The sequence below is a fragment of the Cheilinus undulatus genome, linkage group 2, assembly GCF_018320785.1.
Source record: "Cheilinus undulatus linkage group 2, ASM1832078v1, whole genome shotgun sequence".
Lineage (NCBI taxonomy): Eukaryota > Metazoa > Chordata > Actinopteri > Labriformes > Labridae > Cheilinus > Cheilinus undulatus.
Genome location: NC_054866.1, coordinates 29,545,785 through 29,563,628, shown reverse-complemented (window position 1 = coordinate 29,563,628; position 17,844 = coordinate 29,545,785). Strand labels below are relative to the sequence as shown.

Genomic DNA, 17,844 nt, shown 5'->3' with positions numbered 1-17,844 from the left:
AAGTTCCATGCTTGCTAGAAAAACATCTGTAAGGTCTATAAGGGCATAGATAGTGTTATTAGTTTGGGTATAAAGGCAGGTTTCAAGAGGAAAAAAAGTATGTGGCTACAACTTAAGATTCTAAAGATATTTAACATTTTATAAACAGTCTTTTCTTGTCGTATATAATGCTTATAGTAATCCAAAGAAGTTGCAGGCTTTGAAATGCTTTAGAACCAGAATTAAAGATTTTTATAAGTATCCTAAAATGCGCAATTATACAGTACCTTGTTTTATTTTTTCTTCAATCCATTAACTTGTCTTTGTTGTTATATTTCTCTTACCATCAGCACAGAGCATATACAGTATGTAGCTGTGTTGTTAATATAATGAGTTAGAAATCGAAGATGCAATCGTCTCAAGATATATGAAGAGGTTTTTGAAAAAGGTCTTAAAAAGTATTGAATTTAATGTCAGATTTTCTGTATAAACCCTGAATTAACACTAGTTGACTAGTCTGAAAAGAAACCTACAGTTAACTGGCTAGAAATTGGTCATTAAGATCATCCCTAATTTTGGCTCTACTTTTATGTGAAGACTTGTTGCATATAAAGTCACAAAGTCTGTCCTGCTTGGTCCTGCCCCCATCTACATGGCAAAAGGAACACGTTACTTACTGGATAGCACAGCTAAATGTATACTCTTGTCCACAGATTCCCTGTGGAGTTCTTTGTAGGGCAGATTTTGTCCAAGGAAAGTTTAGAAAGCTTGAAATGCCAGTAATTAATGCCTGCAGATCTTTTTATTACACATTTTTCCCCAGTGTTTTCCATAGCAGCTGCTCAATTTTATCAGAAGCACAACAACACTAGCAAGCACTAGTGTTAATGTTTAAAAATTGACCCTGTTTACAGATGACGTTCAACTGAACAAGATGTTGAAAACAAGGTAGGTTGGGTCAGGCATTCCCTATCCCAATAGGTGAGGGAATACTTCTGTGAGGTCTGATGAGAATATTTTGACACTGTGATGAAAAACTAAATAAAGACAGATTCACATGGACAGCTATGTAATCATCAAGGCTTTTGTATGTTTTAAGGTCATTATCTCTGTACAGGGAAATACCTCTTTCTATCTGCTCTTTGTAAGCACCCTTGAGGTGACTCCAGAGGTTGAGTTAACCGAATATTTTCCATCATTGACAGATTTTTTTGAAGGATGACGCAAAACTTTGAAGGCTGTCTGTCATTTTGACGGACTAGAATGATGAGGATGAGCCTGCGTTTTCAGCGCGCACACAGACAGATGCATAGACCCTTTCCATTTTGCACACATGGACCATATAGGAGGTGATTTAATCTTAAAAAAAAAATCTTGTAGCCAGTGGGCTCTCTCACTGACCTCGACACTGTAGATTAGTTCGGAACAGGTTTGATTTTATGTGAAATTTCGTATCAGTCCAAGTCATTTAAATGGGTGAGTGATGATTCAAAATAGTCCATGCTGCTTCCACCTCACTTGCTCACCACTGCCCTCCCCTCTCTCTCTCGCACCAAAACCTCACTTTAAACATCGTAGTTTGCCCGTGTAATATGTGGATATCAGCCATGGAAATGTAATAGATAAAGGCAGAAGTTTGTAGCCTACTTATAGGTCATAACAGACAGAATTAAAAAGTTGTTCTTCATCTCTCCAACTTGGCTCAGCGCTATGACGCATGAGCATGTGCTGTATGAAGCTCTCTGCCATAATGGATCCAGCGGGATTTTAAAGGAGTGACAGAGCCACAGGCTCGCAGTACAAAACAATTTGCCACAATCAATCTGTACACTTGAGTATCTGAGTGAACAATAATAAAACACATCAGTGCTAGTGTTATTTCTGAAATTTGCACCAAACTGATAAAAAATCTGCATTTTACAGCTTTTAATTAGCTCAAATGGACATCTGCCTTGAAAAATCTTTTCTGAAAAGATGGGGCTTATGTGACGTAGATTCCTACCATTGGTAGGTTTCTATGTCACAAACTCTATATAAAAGGTAGAATGTTACCGCCTCATTCAGAGACCACTCCCATCCTCTCCTGCCTGCACCTGCACTGCTTCGGCTCCAAGAGCTATGGCTGTAGTAACGCCGGTGCTGAAGCCAACGGCCCGAACAGTTATTGCTCAGGACTACCACAGTCTACCACCACACTATAGCCTGATTAAGGGGACTCTGGAGAGAAAACACCTCCACCTCAAAGATCGCTATGAGGCAGCAGTGCTGTGGGACTCTGTGTCTCTCTCTGACAAGCAGATGTCAATGTCACTCCCACTTCATCTGAAAAACCCCCGTTCTTTTCCCCTCCCTCCTCTCAGTACCAAACTGCTCACTCGCTACGCATTTTTTGAATTACAGAGGTGGGCGGAGTTAGCTCTGAGCCGGGGGTTCACTTACACTTTAAAAATATCCTTAAAACTGTATATGATATCTTAAATGGCACAGTTCGTAGTTGCTTGCTTGAAGACAAGGATTGTTGATTCACCATCACTGTGTAAAAATGATGAGGGGTAAAAGCTGTGCTGCTGTGTTCGTCTTTCTCCCATTGCCATTACAGATATAAAAGAGAAAATTATAATGATGGATTGTAAAATGGTATGACAAAATTTTTACGACCCTTTCCGTCAAAATGACAGACAACAAAAGCAAGTCCAGCGCAACCTCTGAGTGACTCTCCTCATTTGACAAAGTCAGTGACATTCTTTTGAGTAAGCTAATGCTCTTATGCTCCTTTCTGTTACTTTACGGCTGCGAGTAACTGTGTGTTTGCTGTCGGCTTGCTGCGAGTAAAACTCAAATATAGTTAGCCACATATAGCCACAAATAGTCACATGTATGCAAAAGATCTAAAGCATTTCACCTAGAATAGGTAAATCTCTCTGGATTAGCACTGATACATATTTCCATACTTTGTGCGGAATTAAAGATCCAAACAGGTGCATGTAATTGTGCTGGTATTAACCCTTTATGGGGTAAGGAACCATGAATGATCACTTCGATTGACCTTCTTCATGGCATCACCCCAACTCTCTATAATACTAGAGAACCAGAGTGATATTTCTCAGCCAATCAGGGGAGATCATAACCTTGCAAAGCAGATGGATATGCCTGTTTCCTTGTTTTTCACTGGCGAATCCATCTTGCAAAGCTCCCATCTGAACCGTTTGGGCCCGGTTAGAAAGTGACAGGACCAATCAGCAACAAGGGGCAGTACTTTCAGGCGCAGCAAAGTCGTGATGTAAACAAGCAGCAGGAAGAGCTGGTGCAGTTATGGAGGAAGAGATTAGCATGGATGCTGCTAAAGCACCAGTTTTATCAGAACTTGACAACATTTCTTCATCAAAAGAAGAACAAAGAACATCAGTGAGTTGTTTTCTTTTCAAAAACAACAAAAGTCGAGTACTTACATGTCTATAGTCGCCATGTTTCGCGTTATTTCTCACTAGCTACGCACGTGCAGCTCGATAGCAGCTATGTCATGTGTTTTGTTGCTCTGATTGGCCCGTAGAGATGTGCTAGACAGAATGTTCATCCAGTCACACTCCCAGTTTTTTTCAAAGCCTCTGCCTTTTCTCAAATGTTTCCTATTGAAGCTTTCCCAGATGGATGTGTGAAACAAATCCATCTGGCGTGTCATGTTAGGGAGATCAGTTAATGTCACAGAAAGTGACATCTGACCAATCAGCAGTGGCCCAGAGTGTCTTGAACTTCCTTTTTCCTCCAGAACTTGAAAAATGCCATTTTATATCTCTTTTGATCCCAATCAAAAAGTTCTAAAATCATCACTGACCATGCTAAGTTGATGAAACCTGCATATTATAAAGGTCTAAAGTAGTGTTTAAAGTCATGATAGGTTTTGTTTGATTTTTAGCAATAACTAAAATTTAAGCGTGGAAAAACAGAAGACCCGTATTTAGACAGACACCAATTTAGGGGTGGAAAATGTGGTCTATATTTAGACATAAGGCTAATTCCTCTAGCAACCATACTTAAGTTGTTCATGACAAATAACTCATTATAAAACTGGTGAAACCAGACATGTCTTGCCTCTAAAAGAGGTCAAAATCTAAATACAATCTCACCATGTCTTTTAACATAAATATTTTGTATTTTAATAACTTTTTAATGTGCAAGTAAATACTCATCAGACTGTATATGTGTCTATTTTTCACCATTAGCATCTTAATATGTATACCCTAAATAAGCATTAAACATATATAGTTACTTTGTTAACCTTGATTTTCACCATAATAATGAAAAATAAGTGCCAAAAGTAAAAAGAAAAAAAAAAATGGGATGTCCAACAACAATTTTCTGGGGCTTAACTGTTGAATTTTCCAGTATTTTAATAAGTACCTTATAAAAGGTTTAAATAAAACTGGATCATTAACAAAAAAACCCTACCTGTATTGCCTGTCAGTCAGAACTGAGGGTCAAACTGCAGTGAAACTTTTTCCCTCAGAGCTTCCATGATAAAAGCTGGACAGAAAAGCCTACACACATTTCTTACCTTTGTATAAACTAGTGCTTTATTATGATCTCAGTAATGTGAAAATCATATGGATAACCTCAGAGCAGACAAAGCCTTTTACTCCCCTGAGGTCTTTTAGGGGGGTCCAGAGCCCAGCATGGGAGGAGTTTTTCTTGAAGATGAGACAAAGTTCTACATGCTACCTTTCAGTGTGATTAAACTGTGATTGTGCTTTTGTCTTCTAATGTCTGAGACACAGTAAGTGCAACTGAGCATTTCTGTGTGTTTGAGATAGAGAAAAAGAGCCTGGTTACCTGAAGACTAGATGAAGAGTAGGAGTTAAGGGAATAAGGGTTTAATTGGTGGGTAGGAGAATGGTGACTGGCAGTCAGTAAAAAAGAGAGGTTGTGTGTGCGTGTTTTTATGGCAGTGCATGTGTGTGCGTTGCAGGGACAGTGATGTATATATGTCTAGACAGCGGACACATGGCTGGGTTAAACACACTGCAATTACACATCCACCTCCAGGTCATGTATGCCACTGTATGTGTGTGTCAGTGTGTTTGTGTATTTGTGCTCGTCTCTCCTCTCCTCCCCTCCCTATCATTGCTGATGCCTGCACTAGATAGGCCTCATTAGTGTATGACTGTTCATGATATCTCTGACTGACTCATTTATCTGTCCCCTATTGTCTTCCTCTGTCTCATATCTCAGTTTGCCTTCCCCCAGGAGAACAGAAAAAGAGGAGGATGGGCTTTTCTTTCCCCTATCCAACCTATATGTCTGTCTCTCCTCCAGCTTCACCCCCTCATGTCCTCCTTCCCTACAGCTCCATCTTTCCATACATCTTTTTCAGCATATCATGCCCTGGTAGCTTGTGTCTTTTTATGTCTCTGTTTCTGACTGGAGGAAAGGGTGTGCTCACATTAAAATGATGTTCACTCAGTCCTTCACATCATGTCTGCCTCTCCAGTAAAGTGACAAAATGATCTTGTCTTTGGCATCCCCAGGATTCTGCTTTGTGCTTCCAAACACATGATGCAATGTACAGTATATTTCACTGTCAGGAAAAGGTAGAAAATATGACAAAAAATCATTTTGTAACTTTGATTTTATGATCTTTTAACCTGTGTTCACTCACTTTATTCTGATATGAAATTATACGATGAGAATGGGTTCCACGATGAATGCTCATGGATATGATGCTTAAGCTTCCATCTAGAAGAAAAGCAGCATTACAAAAAACAAGCCTCAGTATTTATATTGCTACTTGAGTTTATAAGAAAACACATTAACAGGCAGTATTTAACTCTTTATATACTATCTCATGACATGTAACAACTTTAAACCGTTTCAAGTTCTGAAGTAACACACTTTTCTTTTTTGTCTTGGCTCTTCCCAGATGCCCAGCGAGTATGAAGCCAATCCTGAGCTGCTTTTCTACAGAATTACTCACCTGAACCACAGACAACAGTACCTGATCTGGGCTGCAGCCGTCACCACGGCAGGCAGGGGAAACTTCAGCGACAAGGTCACTGTGGAGCCAGCAGCAAAAGGTGAGTCCCTGAATAGACAGAAGAAAGCCTAGATTCCCAGGAAAAAGTGCAGGTCGCTGAGGTTACACTGCTAATAATTCTGATGAAAATTGATAGTTTTGTCCAAGCTCATGTTTCATGTAACTGTTGTTGAGAGTCTGTGTGCTGAGGTGAAAAAGCTGTTTTGACAAACCTCCTCATCTTCCTAGAAGCCAAAGATTACATTTACTGCTACTAGAAAATCACATCAGACTATATGACAAAACTGTGGGTAGGCAAATTCCAGTTGGAAAATTTGTGAGATGCCATTTTGACATGAAATGTGAAAAAAAGAGTGATATCTGATGTTCTTTCATGACGACTTGTTGCTGTATTTGTCCCTGATGTTGATTAGACCATTCAAGACCATGATCACATTTACAGTATTATTGGTAATTATGATGTTAAAATTTATTTAAAAAAAAAAAAAAAAAAAAAAAAAGTAAAAAGTTGATCCAAACACCAAGTGCGTTGGCTTTGAGCAGTGCCTTCTGGTACCAGACAGTCACACATGAAGCTGTTTGTTGGGTCCTACTCAGTCTTTCCTCCTTTTAAGATACTTGCTTGTTAGGTACTAACCCTCCTTGTATGTCATTTTGAAGTATTGGTAGCTTAGTAGTTACATATGTATGCACACTCTGGTCCATGATGCAGGCAGCCTGTGCTGCAGCTTCTCTCCTGCATGTCATTCCCCACTCTCTTTACCCAGTTCCCAATTCTATCCACGGTCCTATCTCTGTAATAAGGGGCATAAAAAACTGAAAATAAAACTCCTAAGATAAATATTTGTTTAATGCTGTTCTAATGCTGTAAAGTCTCATTTATGCGCTACATCTGAAACAGGTAGAGCCACAGACAGCACTTCCTGCCCCTACTTTGCAGTCATTTAGTACAGCAGTTCTACAGCAGTGGGTTGGGTCTCAAAAGTGGTGGCAGAGCCTTTTTCAGTGGGTCACAAAGGTTTTCTGGGAAAATAAATGTGCCAAAAAGTTCATGAAACTCTTTCAGGACAAGCTTGTTTTGTCTTTCGTTAGATTAGTCACTTGTGTTGTACTGTTTGAGGTCCAAACTGTGTTCTTTTTCATTAGCTTAATATGACTGGTTGAAAAATATCAGAAATTTTGATCACAGTTTCTCATTGAGTTAATGGTGGGTCATATTGCTCCAACAGTTAAGAACTATTGCATTAGTCCATATTCATACATGTTCTCTTGAACAAGCAAGAGAATAATTGTAAACGTTGGGGAAACTTTACTCAAAATTTTTGAAGAATTTTACAAAATATTGTGTGAAATGTACTTATGGTGTTAGCTCACGTGGGCACAGAGATTGATCAACAGAGCACCAGCAAAGGAGTTATGGGGGTCCATGTCATTCAGCAACCTGTAGTTGGTTAAGTTCCAAGGTCCACCCCAATGTTGCAGACGTGTGTGAGGATCTGGATGGCCGTATTATTTTAAACACAGGGATCTATTTCTCACTCATAAAGGGAGCTTAAGTGAGTCCTCACCTGATGAGAGGGCAATGTTCTGAAATTTGCACTCTGCTTGACACAGGGATTAAAGTCGCACTTTCACTTCAAAAACTTTCCCTAGAAAGTAGGATCTTCACTGGCTGCATTTCCAACAAGGAAAATACAGGAACCAAAACAAAAGACATGGGTATTACCTTTGTAAACCAAATGGGCTGAAGGGGTTAAGAAAAGTGGCTTCTTGTAATTTTGGAAGAAATACAGCTTAGTTTACACTCATTTTGTTCAGTCATTTAAAAATAATGTCATCTTCGTATAAAAATAAGACACATTTGACCTGATTCAGCTGATGAATGAGTTGGAGGATGTCTTTTGTCTGTCATAGGAAGTGTTACAACAGCTTCTCTTAGATAATCACTGCAATTTGACAGAGTGTCGTGCTTCTCCCACCTCTGTTGCTTTTTTGTCTTTTTGGGATTGAGGTGTCTTTTCATTAAAACTAAAGTCTACAAGGTGTCTGTGCTGCAGTTAGCAAACGTTTCATTTTCATGGATAAATTTCACATATTGTAGCACGCGTCCGCTAGAGGCACAAGCCAGAATAAGTTTTTCTCTTTCAATGTGAGAAAATTCATTCATGAATTGACCGGCAGTTAACTTATTCAAAATACACATAATAAAGTGAGTTTTCATGAAAAAGTCTCCTCAATTCAAAAAAGGCAAGTAGGCAACAGAGGTGGATGGAGCACAAAGCACTGTTGACTCGCTGCTTGGACATATTCAAAGGAGACGTTTCCTCTGCTACTGCTCCATGTAACTCCACTCTGCACATTTTTAACCTCTTCCTTTTTTCTGTGTGACCACGCTGTGCTATTGATTATTCTGAGTTCCGAAAGCCCCAGATAAACTGTCCTGAATCAGTGAAATAAAGAGAGAGGGTTGACAAAAGGGAGGACAGCAGGTGGAGGGGGAAAAGGAGAGAAAATGACACAACAAGAGCAGAGTTAACTAATACACAAGACAATAGAGAGGCAGGCGGTGTGTTTAAGAAAATAAAGGGGGCTGTTAAATCAATATGCTTTGGATTAAAAGACAGGAAGAATAAGGGATGAATAGAGTGCACTCTCCATCATGTTATCCTTTGCTTTATCTATCCACTCCTTTGACTGCTGGGTCCAAAGGTTTGCAGTGTGTCTATGTGTGTCTATGTGTGTGCGCTCGTATGGGTGGATGCGTCAGCTGATCGGCAGCTGTAAAAGGCAGTGTCCTCCAGGCTTGCCCACTCAATACTTCATTCAACCTTAACATAAGTGCACTAGAGCAGTGGCATTAAGCCTGAGAAAGAAAGAGAGGGAGAGCGAGTGGGGGAGTGATGGAGAATAAGAGGGCTATGTGACTGAATAGATGGTTATTTTTTCATTTCCTTTCTGCTTTTTCTTTGTTCTTTCTTGTATTTTGATTATATTCTTTAGTTTTTTGCTGAACGCTGTCACATTTAACACCGAGTTCTTAACCGTTGAATGTGAATCAGAAAAACACATCGCACGGTCTCTTCCAGTAAATCTTGTTTATTGAAAAACTCACAAATGGATAACAAATCAATTTATACATTGCATATCAGGCATCACATTTCTGTATCGATTGAACACATTCTCAGACCTCCACAGCGTTTGTTTATTGGGTTTGAAAATTGTTTATTTGACAACAGTGTGATAAAACCATTGTTGGATATTAATTAGGCTATTGCATTTCTTGTGTGTTTTCCCTCTATTCAATCCAGCACTTTTACTCTTTATCCACCTCTAGCTCCAGCTAAGATTCTGTCATTCGGGGGTACTGTGACCACTCCATGGATGAAGGAGGTGCGACTGCCTTGCAGCTCAGTAGGAGAACCCACACCTACAATCAAATGGACCAAAGACAGGTGAGATTCCCCCCACTCACCTGTAAGCTGAGTGTTTTACTAACTCCTCCAAGTTCGAGTTAGTCTTAAGACTTAGCTCAAGAGATGGTCAATCATTGTTTACAGTTAAAAAAAAGTTTTTTATCATGAAAAACTTGTAAAATGTTGCATTAGCAATAAGTCAAGCATGTTGTAACTCTTGCATGAGTTCCTCCTTCCATTGAAACTGAAACACTACAAACACAATGAATAACCTTTAGCCAAATTGTAACAGAAATCAAGGCACATCAGCCCAGGCAATGTTTTTCAAATCTTTTGTCTAACTTCAGTGTGCCCCTGTAAATTGTAGCCTCAGTTTCCCCCTGACAGACTGGAGTGGTACCCAGTGTAGTCTTCTGCTACTGTCTTCATGGTTTGACATGTTGTGAGTTCAGAGATGCTCTTACGCATGCCTCACTTATGACAACGAGTGGTTATTTGAGTGATTGCTGTCAATCAGCACGTACCAGTCTGGTCCTTATCTTTTGACTTCTGCCACCGAGGCATTTTGGCCCAAAGAACTGCCACTCACTGGAGATTTTCTCTTTTCAGACCATTCTTTGTAAATCCTAGAGATAGTTGTGTGTTAAAATCCCAGTTCAGATTGGTTTGTTTAAACCTCAGCAGGTTGTCTTGACCACTTCTACAAACTTAAATGCATTGGTAGCTGCCATGTGATTGGCTGATTAGATATTTGTGCTATTGACCAGTTCAACAGGTATACCTAATAAAGCCAGAGCATTTATATATGATGACCCACTAAACCAATTAAGAATATCGAGATCAGCTATTGTATATTGTTGTTTTTAGTGCCTTTAACTGCACATACAGGGATGGTTTCATACTGACTGATTGGCAGCACACCTGCTTTTGTTTACTTTTTCTAAAGATTAAAATTTCCAGCAAAACCAGTGTGGGATTTTTACGATAAAACACTTCTTACACAAGTAAGGATCATGCATCTCCTGCAAAAATCCAAATCCACTGATTACAATATTAGCTAGCAGAACTCTCGTCACTGCAAATGAATGTCTAAAAGGTGCTACGTCTATACATGAAGTTAGGTTGATTGTTTTGGGAGTACTCCTCATTTACTGAAGAGGGTCTTTGCTGAGAAGCCTTTACAGGGTCATGTTGGTGTAGAAATGGTGGCCAGTTTACTGAGAAAAGGTAATTTTCCCTACCCAAAAATCCAGTTTGTAGGCTGTCATTTAAATGATCAATTCTTAAAATTTTAAAAGTATCTGTTTCAGATATCACTTGGGCACTCCTACATTTTTATAAAATTCTTGTGATGTTTTTCCTCTCTGCCAGTGAGGACACAGCCATCCCCGTGTCTCTAGATGGACAGCGTCTCATCATGGCCAACGGGACCCTGGTGCTGCGTTCTGTCAAAGCTGAAGACTCTGGTTACTACACCTGCACGGCTACCAACACGCTGGGTTTTGACACCATCATAGTCAACCTTTTAGTACAAGGTAGGACAACATCAGCAGAGCTCCTGCATCATTAAGAAATATTGTATGCTTTTAATACAACCAACATCATTTTCTGTTGGTATTGACTAGTTTTATCTTTTTTGTCTCCTCTTCAGTCCCTCCAGACCAGCCTCGTCTTACAGTCTCCACCACCTCCACCTCCTCCATCACTCTGGCCTGGATACCAGGAGACAACGGAGGCAGCTCTATCAGAGGTACATGGCCAAAACAGAAATAATATAAAGTGACTATTTTGACTTTAGGCAGTAAATCAGAATAAAAATATCCTTTTGACCTCTGAGCTTAGTTTACTCTTTGTGTTTTCTCTTTCTTTTTTACCCAGTGTTGTTAATGTGCACACTGATCTATGATCTATCAGTTTATTGATCTTCCTTCTGTTTCTATTTTTCCTTGTTACCTCTCTGTCTGTTTGATTATCTGATTATTGGTAATCTCTGTGTGAAGATGTTCATAGTGTTAGTGTTTGAATGTGCATTTATGTATGGTTTTATTCTTTGTTGTGCTCTTTGTTAGTTTGAAGTTGCTAAGGGTCACCTTCTAGCGCTTTATTTGTGTATGACACTTTCAAGCACCAGGTGTCTGATGGTTTTGGTGTAGTAGCTTAAGAAATCACTTTTAAAGACCTGTCGTCCTTTGTTTCATTGCTATATGAATGACTTTATTTTGTTTTTAAAAGCACATGGGATTCAGGCAAGGTTCACACATTTGTCATTTTGATTTCCTATTGTAAAAAGCAGTTGTGAGATGCTGGTTAATCCCTTAATACAGGACTTTTTTAATATTGTGAAATATTATTGTCTCAAAAAGTGAATTATTGTTCAACTTTGCACCAAAAAGGTTAAATATGCAAGACAACTTGGACAGATTCTGTGGGTGTTACCATTAGAAGACCGTTTTGATGCCACTTTATTACAAGAGTCCAATTAATTTCTGTTTTACTGCCTCTCTTCTGTTCCTCCCTGACATTTCATTACCTACTCCTGTGTGCACACTTTATCAATTAATCTTTATTTGTAAAGCACCATTTCATAACACATGTTGTCTCAAGACACTTCATAAAGGGGGTAGGTGTAGACCAAATGATTTGTTATATTATTTAAAGGTGTAGTGTGTAATATTTAGCCTAGTAGCATTTAGCAGAAAAAAAATGAAATGGTCGAAATGAAACATAATGTTGATTAGGCATATTTGAATTAGGGTTTAATCATTAATGTTTTATTAACTCTGAATAATCCATTTTTTCATACATAGGGAGGGTCCCCTCCATGGAGTCTGCCATCTTGGATTTCAGCATAATGCATGTTTCTACAGTGCTGCATAAGAGAACAAATATCAGAAACCCATTTAAAAAATTCCACTGGTTGATACAATATAGATCAGAAATGAGTCAGCTTTAAGCAACATTTAGGAAAGTTACAGTGGCAAGACAAAACTTCAATTTAAGACAGAAGCTTCAAGCAGAACTAAACTCATGTTGAACAACCACCAGCCATACTGACAGATGTATAGAGAGAAATAAAGCAACAACAATGAATAAGAGACATTTATGGCTGCCCTGGCCATAGATTAATCTTTTTTTTCTATATGGCTACAATTCCAATAATAACAATATGAGTAGTATTAGCAGTAATAACCATGGAAGATAGAAGATAGATGATACTGATTTATCATTAATTTATGATGACAGGAAATTCAATCCCTCACAAACTATGTTTACATCTTATCTCTATTAAAGGACTACAGAGGAAATGAACACATCCCTTTGCCTCAATGCGCTGTCATTTAAACTGCTGTCCAAATTTGAAAAAACATTCTGTTGTTAAACAGTAAAGCACTTTGTGTTGAGAAGTTGTTCCGATTTAAGTCAGACAAATAAAATGTATTTTCAATAATGTGTTTTCACCTGAACTTTGGTTGATCTTGTGGATGAAGGGAGTGCAGATTCAACATCAGTCAGTATATGGATGCATCATACAGGTCTCGTATATCCATGAAGTCTTCATCATATCTTATAGCACAATGTGTGTCTGTTGTTGAAGCCACAGTGAGCAGAGTTCAGGTTTTAAGTCAAGCATCTATTTATTACTACTGCAGTGGCATCCAAGGGCTATTTCCTTCCTGATAAATAAAATTCATGTTAGCATGTTTTTATACAAAAGGCCCAGCTGGTTGTACGAAAAAAAAAAAAGTTGAATTAAAAAAAAACATAACAAAGTGAACAAATCCTGTAATCTGGTAATCCTGCAGTGTGAACTGATGTCATGTTCTAATCTGTTCTGCAAAAGTCTGTCATTGTGCTGTTCTCTTTACAATCTTTTATGGGGGGCAGTTTTCTCTTACTGCGAGTGGCTATGAAATGAAAGTTTATAGTGGAAAATAGAGCAGAGTTTGCACGTTAACCTGCATGACATTCTGGACTCTATTGCGCCATCTTTAAAAGAGAAAGAGGACAACAAGATGGTGCACAGAGAGGCATTAATATTTACATATATTAAAATGGAGCGACAAAAGGAAAGTCAGGCGGAGATGAAGGATTAGACCCAAAGTGTTTTAGAGAAAGAGCGAGTTGGAGTCTAAAAGGCAGCTGATTATAAAAAGAGTCGCCACATTGCGTATTCTCATTTGCATAGATGCTTAGTCAACGCCATCCCAGTGTTGAGGTTTGTAGGTAACTAATGGCGGCTTACATGGAGAACAGCTAGACCAATCAGGGGCCTATCTGTGAGGGGAAGTATAGACTTACTCTGCCATCTAGTGGACAAAAGAGGCACAAGTGACAAAAATATGAAGGTTAATGCAATATGATGTTTTGTCATCTTAACAGAGTGAGAAAATAGCTATAATATTCATGTCTTTTTATATGTTTATGCAGGGTTTGTGCTTCAGTACTCGGTTGACAACACAGAGGAATGGAAAGATGTTTTTATCAGTTCTACAGAGCGCTCCTTCAAACTGGAAAACCTGCGCTGTGGCACCTGGTATAAAGTCAAACTGGCTGCAAAGAACAGCGTTGGAGCTGGGCGCATCAGTGAGATCATTGAGGCAAAGACCCATGGCAGAGGTGAGACATTTGGAATGAAGGTTTGGTATTATGTTTTACAAAGATGAAGCAGACATCTCTCTTAGTAACAGAACTTGTTGAGAAATAAAGCACAGTAAATTTATACTGAACTTTGCCAAGCAATGGGCCACATCAGAGCAGTAGTTATGAACTTATCTTGCCTTTAGGCCCACCACTGCCTCCTTAATATCAAATCAGGACCCAAATTTACCAACATTTCAAACCACTCAAATTTACTAAATGAATGATGGCCCAGTTTAGATCTTAGATGGACAATAACCTATCAATGAACAAAGAGATATGACTAAACAAACCTTTGGTACACGGACTTGAACTTGTATAGCATTTCTCTAGTCGTCTGATTACTTAAAGCACTTTTTACACCACAGATTCACATTCAACCACTCACACCTAGTCTCGCCACATTCACACACTGATGACAAAATCTGAGTAAAATAGCTATTAGCAAAAAACTAATCTCATTCATAAGCATATACATTTGTTTGCAACTAGCACAGCATTGGGAGCAATTAGGGGTCAAGTACCTTGCCTAAGGACACATCAACATATGTGAGCTGAAGATTTTTTTTTTCTACGCATGACATGTATAATGGCTCCAGTTTTTTGGAAAAAAAAATCCCTCTTTGAATTCACTCAATCACCAGCAACAAAAAAAAATGACATCTACAGATTATGTTAGAGCTGTAAATGTTCACCTTTCTTTAAGTATTATCATGAATGATATGCAATTTAAACAGTTATATGACAGAAACTAATTAAAAAATATATATTGTGTTGTTCATGTATATGTTTGTTCATGCAAATTGCTGGTGTCAGGTCAAAACTTAATATCTAAAATCACTACTTTTCAGGGAATTTAAAAAAGCTTTTTTTTCAAATATTTAAACACTAAATGGTGATAGTCAGCATTTTTTGACACTTTTTATTGGTTTGAACGTGCTAAAAGCCACTGACAGATGTTAAGGGTGACCAATAGAACTGATTTCTGAAAAAGACATCGATACACAGTTTTGGCCTGACACCAGCTAATTGTGCATTGTGTGATTTGCGGACGTGATCATATAATATTTCTGTTAAATGCCTTCATTTACATATCTTTTGATTTTATTTCAAGTTGTTTCTTGCAGCTGTGTGTATGAACAGTGATCAGTAACCATTTAACCAGTAAAATGATTTTCACTATCTTCTACAGAGCCCCAATTCAACAAGGATCAGCCAGTATTCACTCATATAAACTCAAGCCACGCCCGACTCAACCTGCAGGGTTGGGCAAGTGGAGGTTGTCCAATCACTGCAGTCACACTGGAGTTCAGACCAAAGGGTGAGTCACTGCTTCTCGAACTGTTAGTCATTTAAAGAAATTGCACAACAAATCAATTAAAATAAGTATCTGATAGAACACGCATGTGAAATAAAAAGATGTATTGTTGGCAATGAGGTGACTTTCAATAGGTCAAGGAAGCTGGGAATGGAAATAAATGAGGTTAGATTAATGATTGGTTTGTTTGCATGTTGCAGGTACATGGGCCTGGCAGAATGTGCGTACAAATGCCACCACTGATGTGTTCCTGGCTGAGCTGCGTGAAGCTACCTGGTATGAGCTGAAGATGAAAGCCTGTAACAGTGCTGGCTGTGGCAACCAGAGCTCCCAGTTTGCAACACTAGACTATGATGGCAGTGAGTAGAGGACTGTTTTGTCTGTATGCTACTATCTGCTGTTTTAACAAAAAATTTGTTGCTCTAAATATTTTTGTTTTAAAGGGCTGTGATTACTCTCTGCTCTTTGTGGTTGTGTGCAGGCACAATCCCTCCAATCAAATCCCCGCTGGAGAAGAACGATGATGTGAAGAAGCTGTTTTCTATTGGCTGTCCTGTGATCCTGGTGACCCTGGGTGTTGCACTACTCTTCATCATCCGCAAGAAGCGCAAGGAGAAGAGGCTGAAAAGACTGAGAGGTAAGAGAGCAGACAAGGTATAGAAATGAAGTGGCAAGAGGAACAAAGCTGTTGGCAGAGATTCATGAAGTAGAAGCAGACCTCACCTTAAAACAAGTTTATTTTTTTTGGTTTAATGTTATTTCTGAATCTTTTTTTTTTTTTTTTAATTCTCTATTTAGATGCCAAAAGCCTGGCAGAGATGCTAATCAGGTAAGAATGCTTTTTCTAGTAATATAGTATTTTCAATGCTGACTCAGAGTTAATCTCACAAAGCTTAATCTTTCTGTTGTTTCTCAAAATGCTTTCTCGGGATTAGTAAAAACAACCGCAGCTTTGACACCCCAGTGAAGGGACCTCCTCAGGGCCCACGGCTACACATCGACATCCCCCGGGTGCAGCTGCTAATTGAAGACAAAGAAGGCATCAAGCAGATTGGTGAGAGGGAGAGAAAGACATATACAGTATAGTTTCCCCCACGACTGTTGGATCAATGACACAATTAAAATTTAATACCTACTTCATGAAATATCTGTTCTGGATCCTTCAGGTGAGGACAAAGCCACAATCCCTGTGACAGACACAGAGTTCAACCAAACTGGGAACCCTCAGAGCTTCTGCACAGGAGTGTCTGTCCATCATCCTGCTCTCATTCAGAACACCGGCCCTTTGATCGACATGTCAGACATCAGGCCAGGAACCAGTAAGTGCATTCTCCGTGGTTCTTTTTTCAGCAACTCAATGTCAAGAATAAGTAAGAGCAAAAAATGAATTCTTAAAAATAAAGGACCTTTGCATTTATTGTCTTGATCAGCTAACATTTGTGGACTAGAATGTGGAATTGGTCTGTTTCCTTTGTAAATGCATGTTTATTTTGCCTATGTTATTTTTATCCCACATCTTTCTTATTTCTTCATCTATTTCCCTCCAGACCCAGTGTCGAGGAAAAGTGTAAAGTCAGCTCATAGCATCAGGAATCGTTACTCCAGTCAGTGGACCCTGACCAAGTGCCAGGCCTCCACGCCAGCCCGCACTCTCACCTCAGACTGGCGCACAGTTGGCTCCCAGCACGGCATCACTGTCACAGAGAGCGACAGCTACAGTGCCAGCCTCTCACAGGACACAGGTTGGGCGAAAAGACATTTACAGCCATTCACATTCACATAGGAGAAAGGCCATTTTTCAAAATATGGAGAGAATGTGATTATGCAGTGAGCTGCATGTATAAAGCTGTAGAAAATCAGCTTATCTTTTCTGTTTTCTCCTTTTCTAAAACAGATAAGGGGCGAAACAGCATGGTGTCGACAGAGAGCGCCTCTTCCACCTACGAGGAGCTAGCAAGAGCTTATGAGCATGCCAAGCTAGAGGAGCACCTGCAGCATGCCAAATTTGAGATCACTGAGTGCTTTATCTCTGACAGCTCATCTGACCAGATGACCACAGGTACCAATGACAACGCAGACAGCATGACGTCCATGAGCACACCGTCAGAGCCCGGTATCTGCAGATTCACTGCCTCGCCCCCAAAACCCCAGGACTACAGTCGTGGCAAGAATGTAGCTGTGCCCATTCCACACCGCGCCAAGAGTGAGTGGTTTCTTCAAAGCATTAACACCTACAAAGATACTTTTAGATATTTGGCTCTTAATGTAAATAAGGTCAAAAGTTTAGATATGACTGTTGATGTCGGATATGTCAAATGCTGCCAGCAGCTTAGATACAAACACAGTGTTTATATGTGGTTGCAAATCTCTAACAATCTTTTTGTACTGTACCAATTTACAGCAGAGGTTATATCATGACACTGTACATATAGAGCAAGTCTAGACTATTTTCATGCTGTGAAATACCT

The 17,844-nt window shown here is 39.2% G+C and overlaps 1 protein-coding gene across 1 annotated transcript in view; it reads left to right on the top strand.

The window, feature by feature from the left end:
- Window positions 1–17,844, top strand: part of LOC121522257 (Down syndrome cell adhesion molecule-like protein 1 homolog) — a 173,559-nt gene that overhangs the window by 151,794 nt on the left and 3,921 nt on the right. The window contains exons 22-34 of the mRNA XM_041806429.1: window positions 5,894–6,047; window positions 9,342–9,459; window positions 10,792–10,955; window positions 11,072–11,170; window positions 13,849–14,037; window positions 15,251–15,379; window positions 15,577–15,735; window positions 15,858–16,013; window positions 16,175–16,205; window positions 16,312–16,430; window positions 16,543–16,695; window positions 16,924–17,118; window positions 17,271–17,579. Coding sequence (XP_041662363.1) covers window positions 5,894–6,047; window positions 9,342–9,459; window positions 10,792–10,955; window positions 11,072–11,170; window positions 13,849–14,037; window positions 15,251–15,379; window positions 15,577–15,735; window positions 15,858–16,013; window positions 16,175–16,205; window positions 16,312–16,430; window positions 16,543–16,695; window positions 16,924–17,118; window positions 17,271–17,579 — 1,975 coding nt within the window. The remainder of the gene's footprint in view (window positions 1–5,893; window positions 6,048–9,341; window positions 9,460–10,791; window positions 10,956–11,071; window positions 11,171–13,848; window positions 14,038–15,250; window positions 15,380–15,576; window positions 15,736–15,857; window positions 16,014–16,174; window positions 16,206–16,311; window positions 16,431–16,542; window positions 16,696–16,923; window positions 17,119–17,270; window positions 17,580–17,844) is intronic.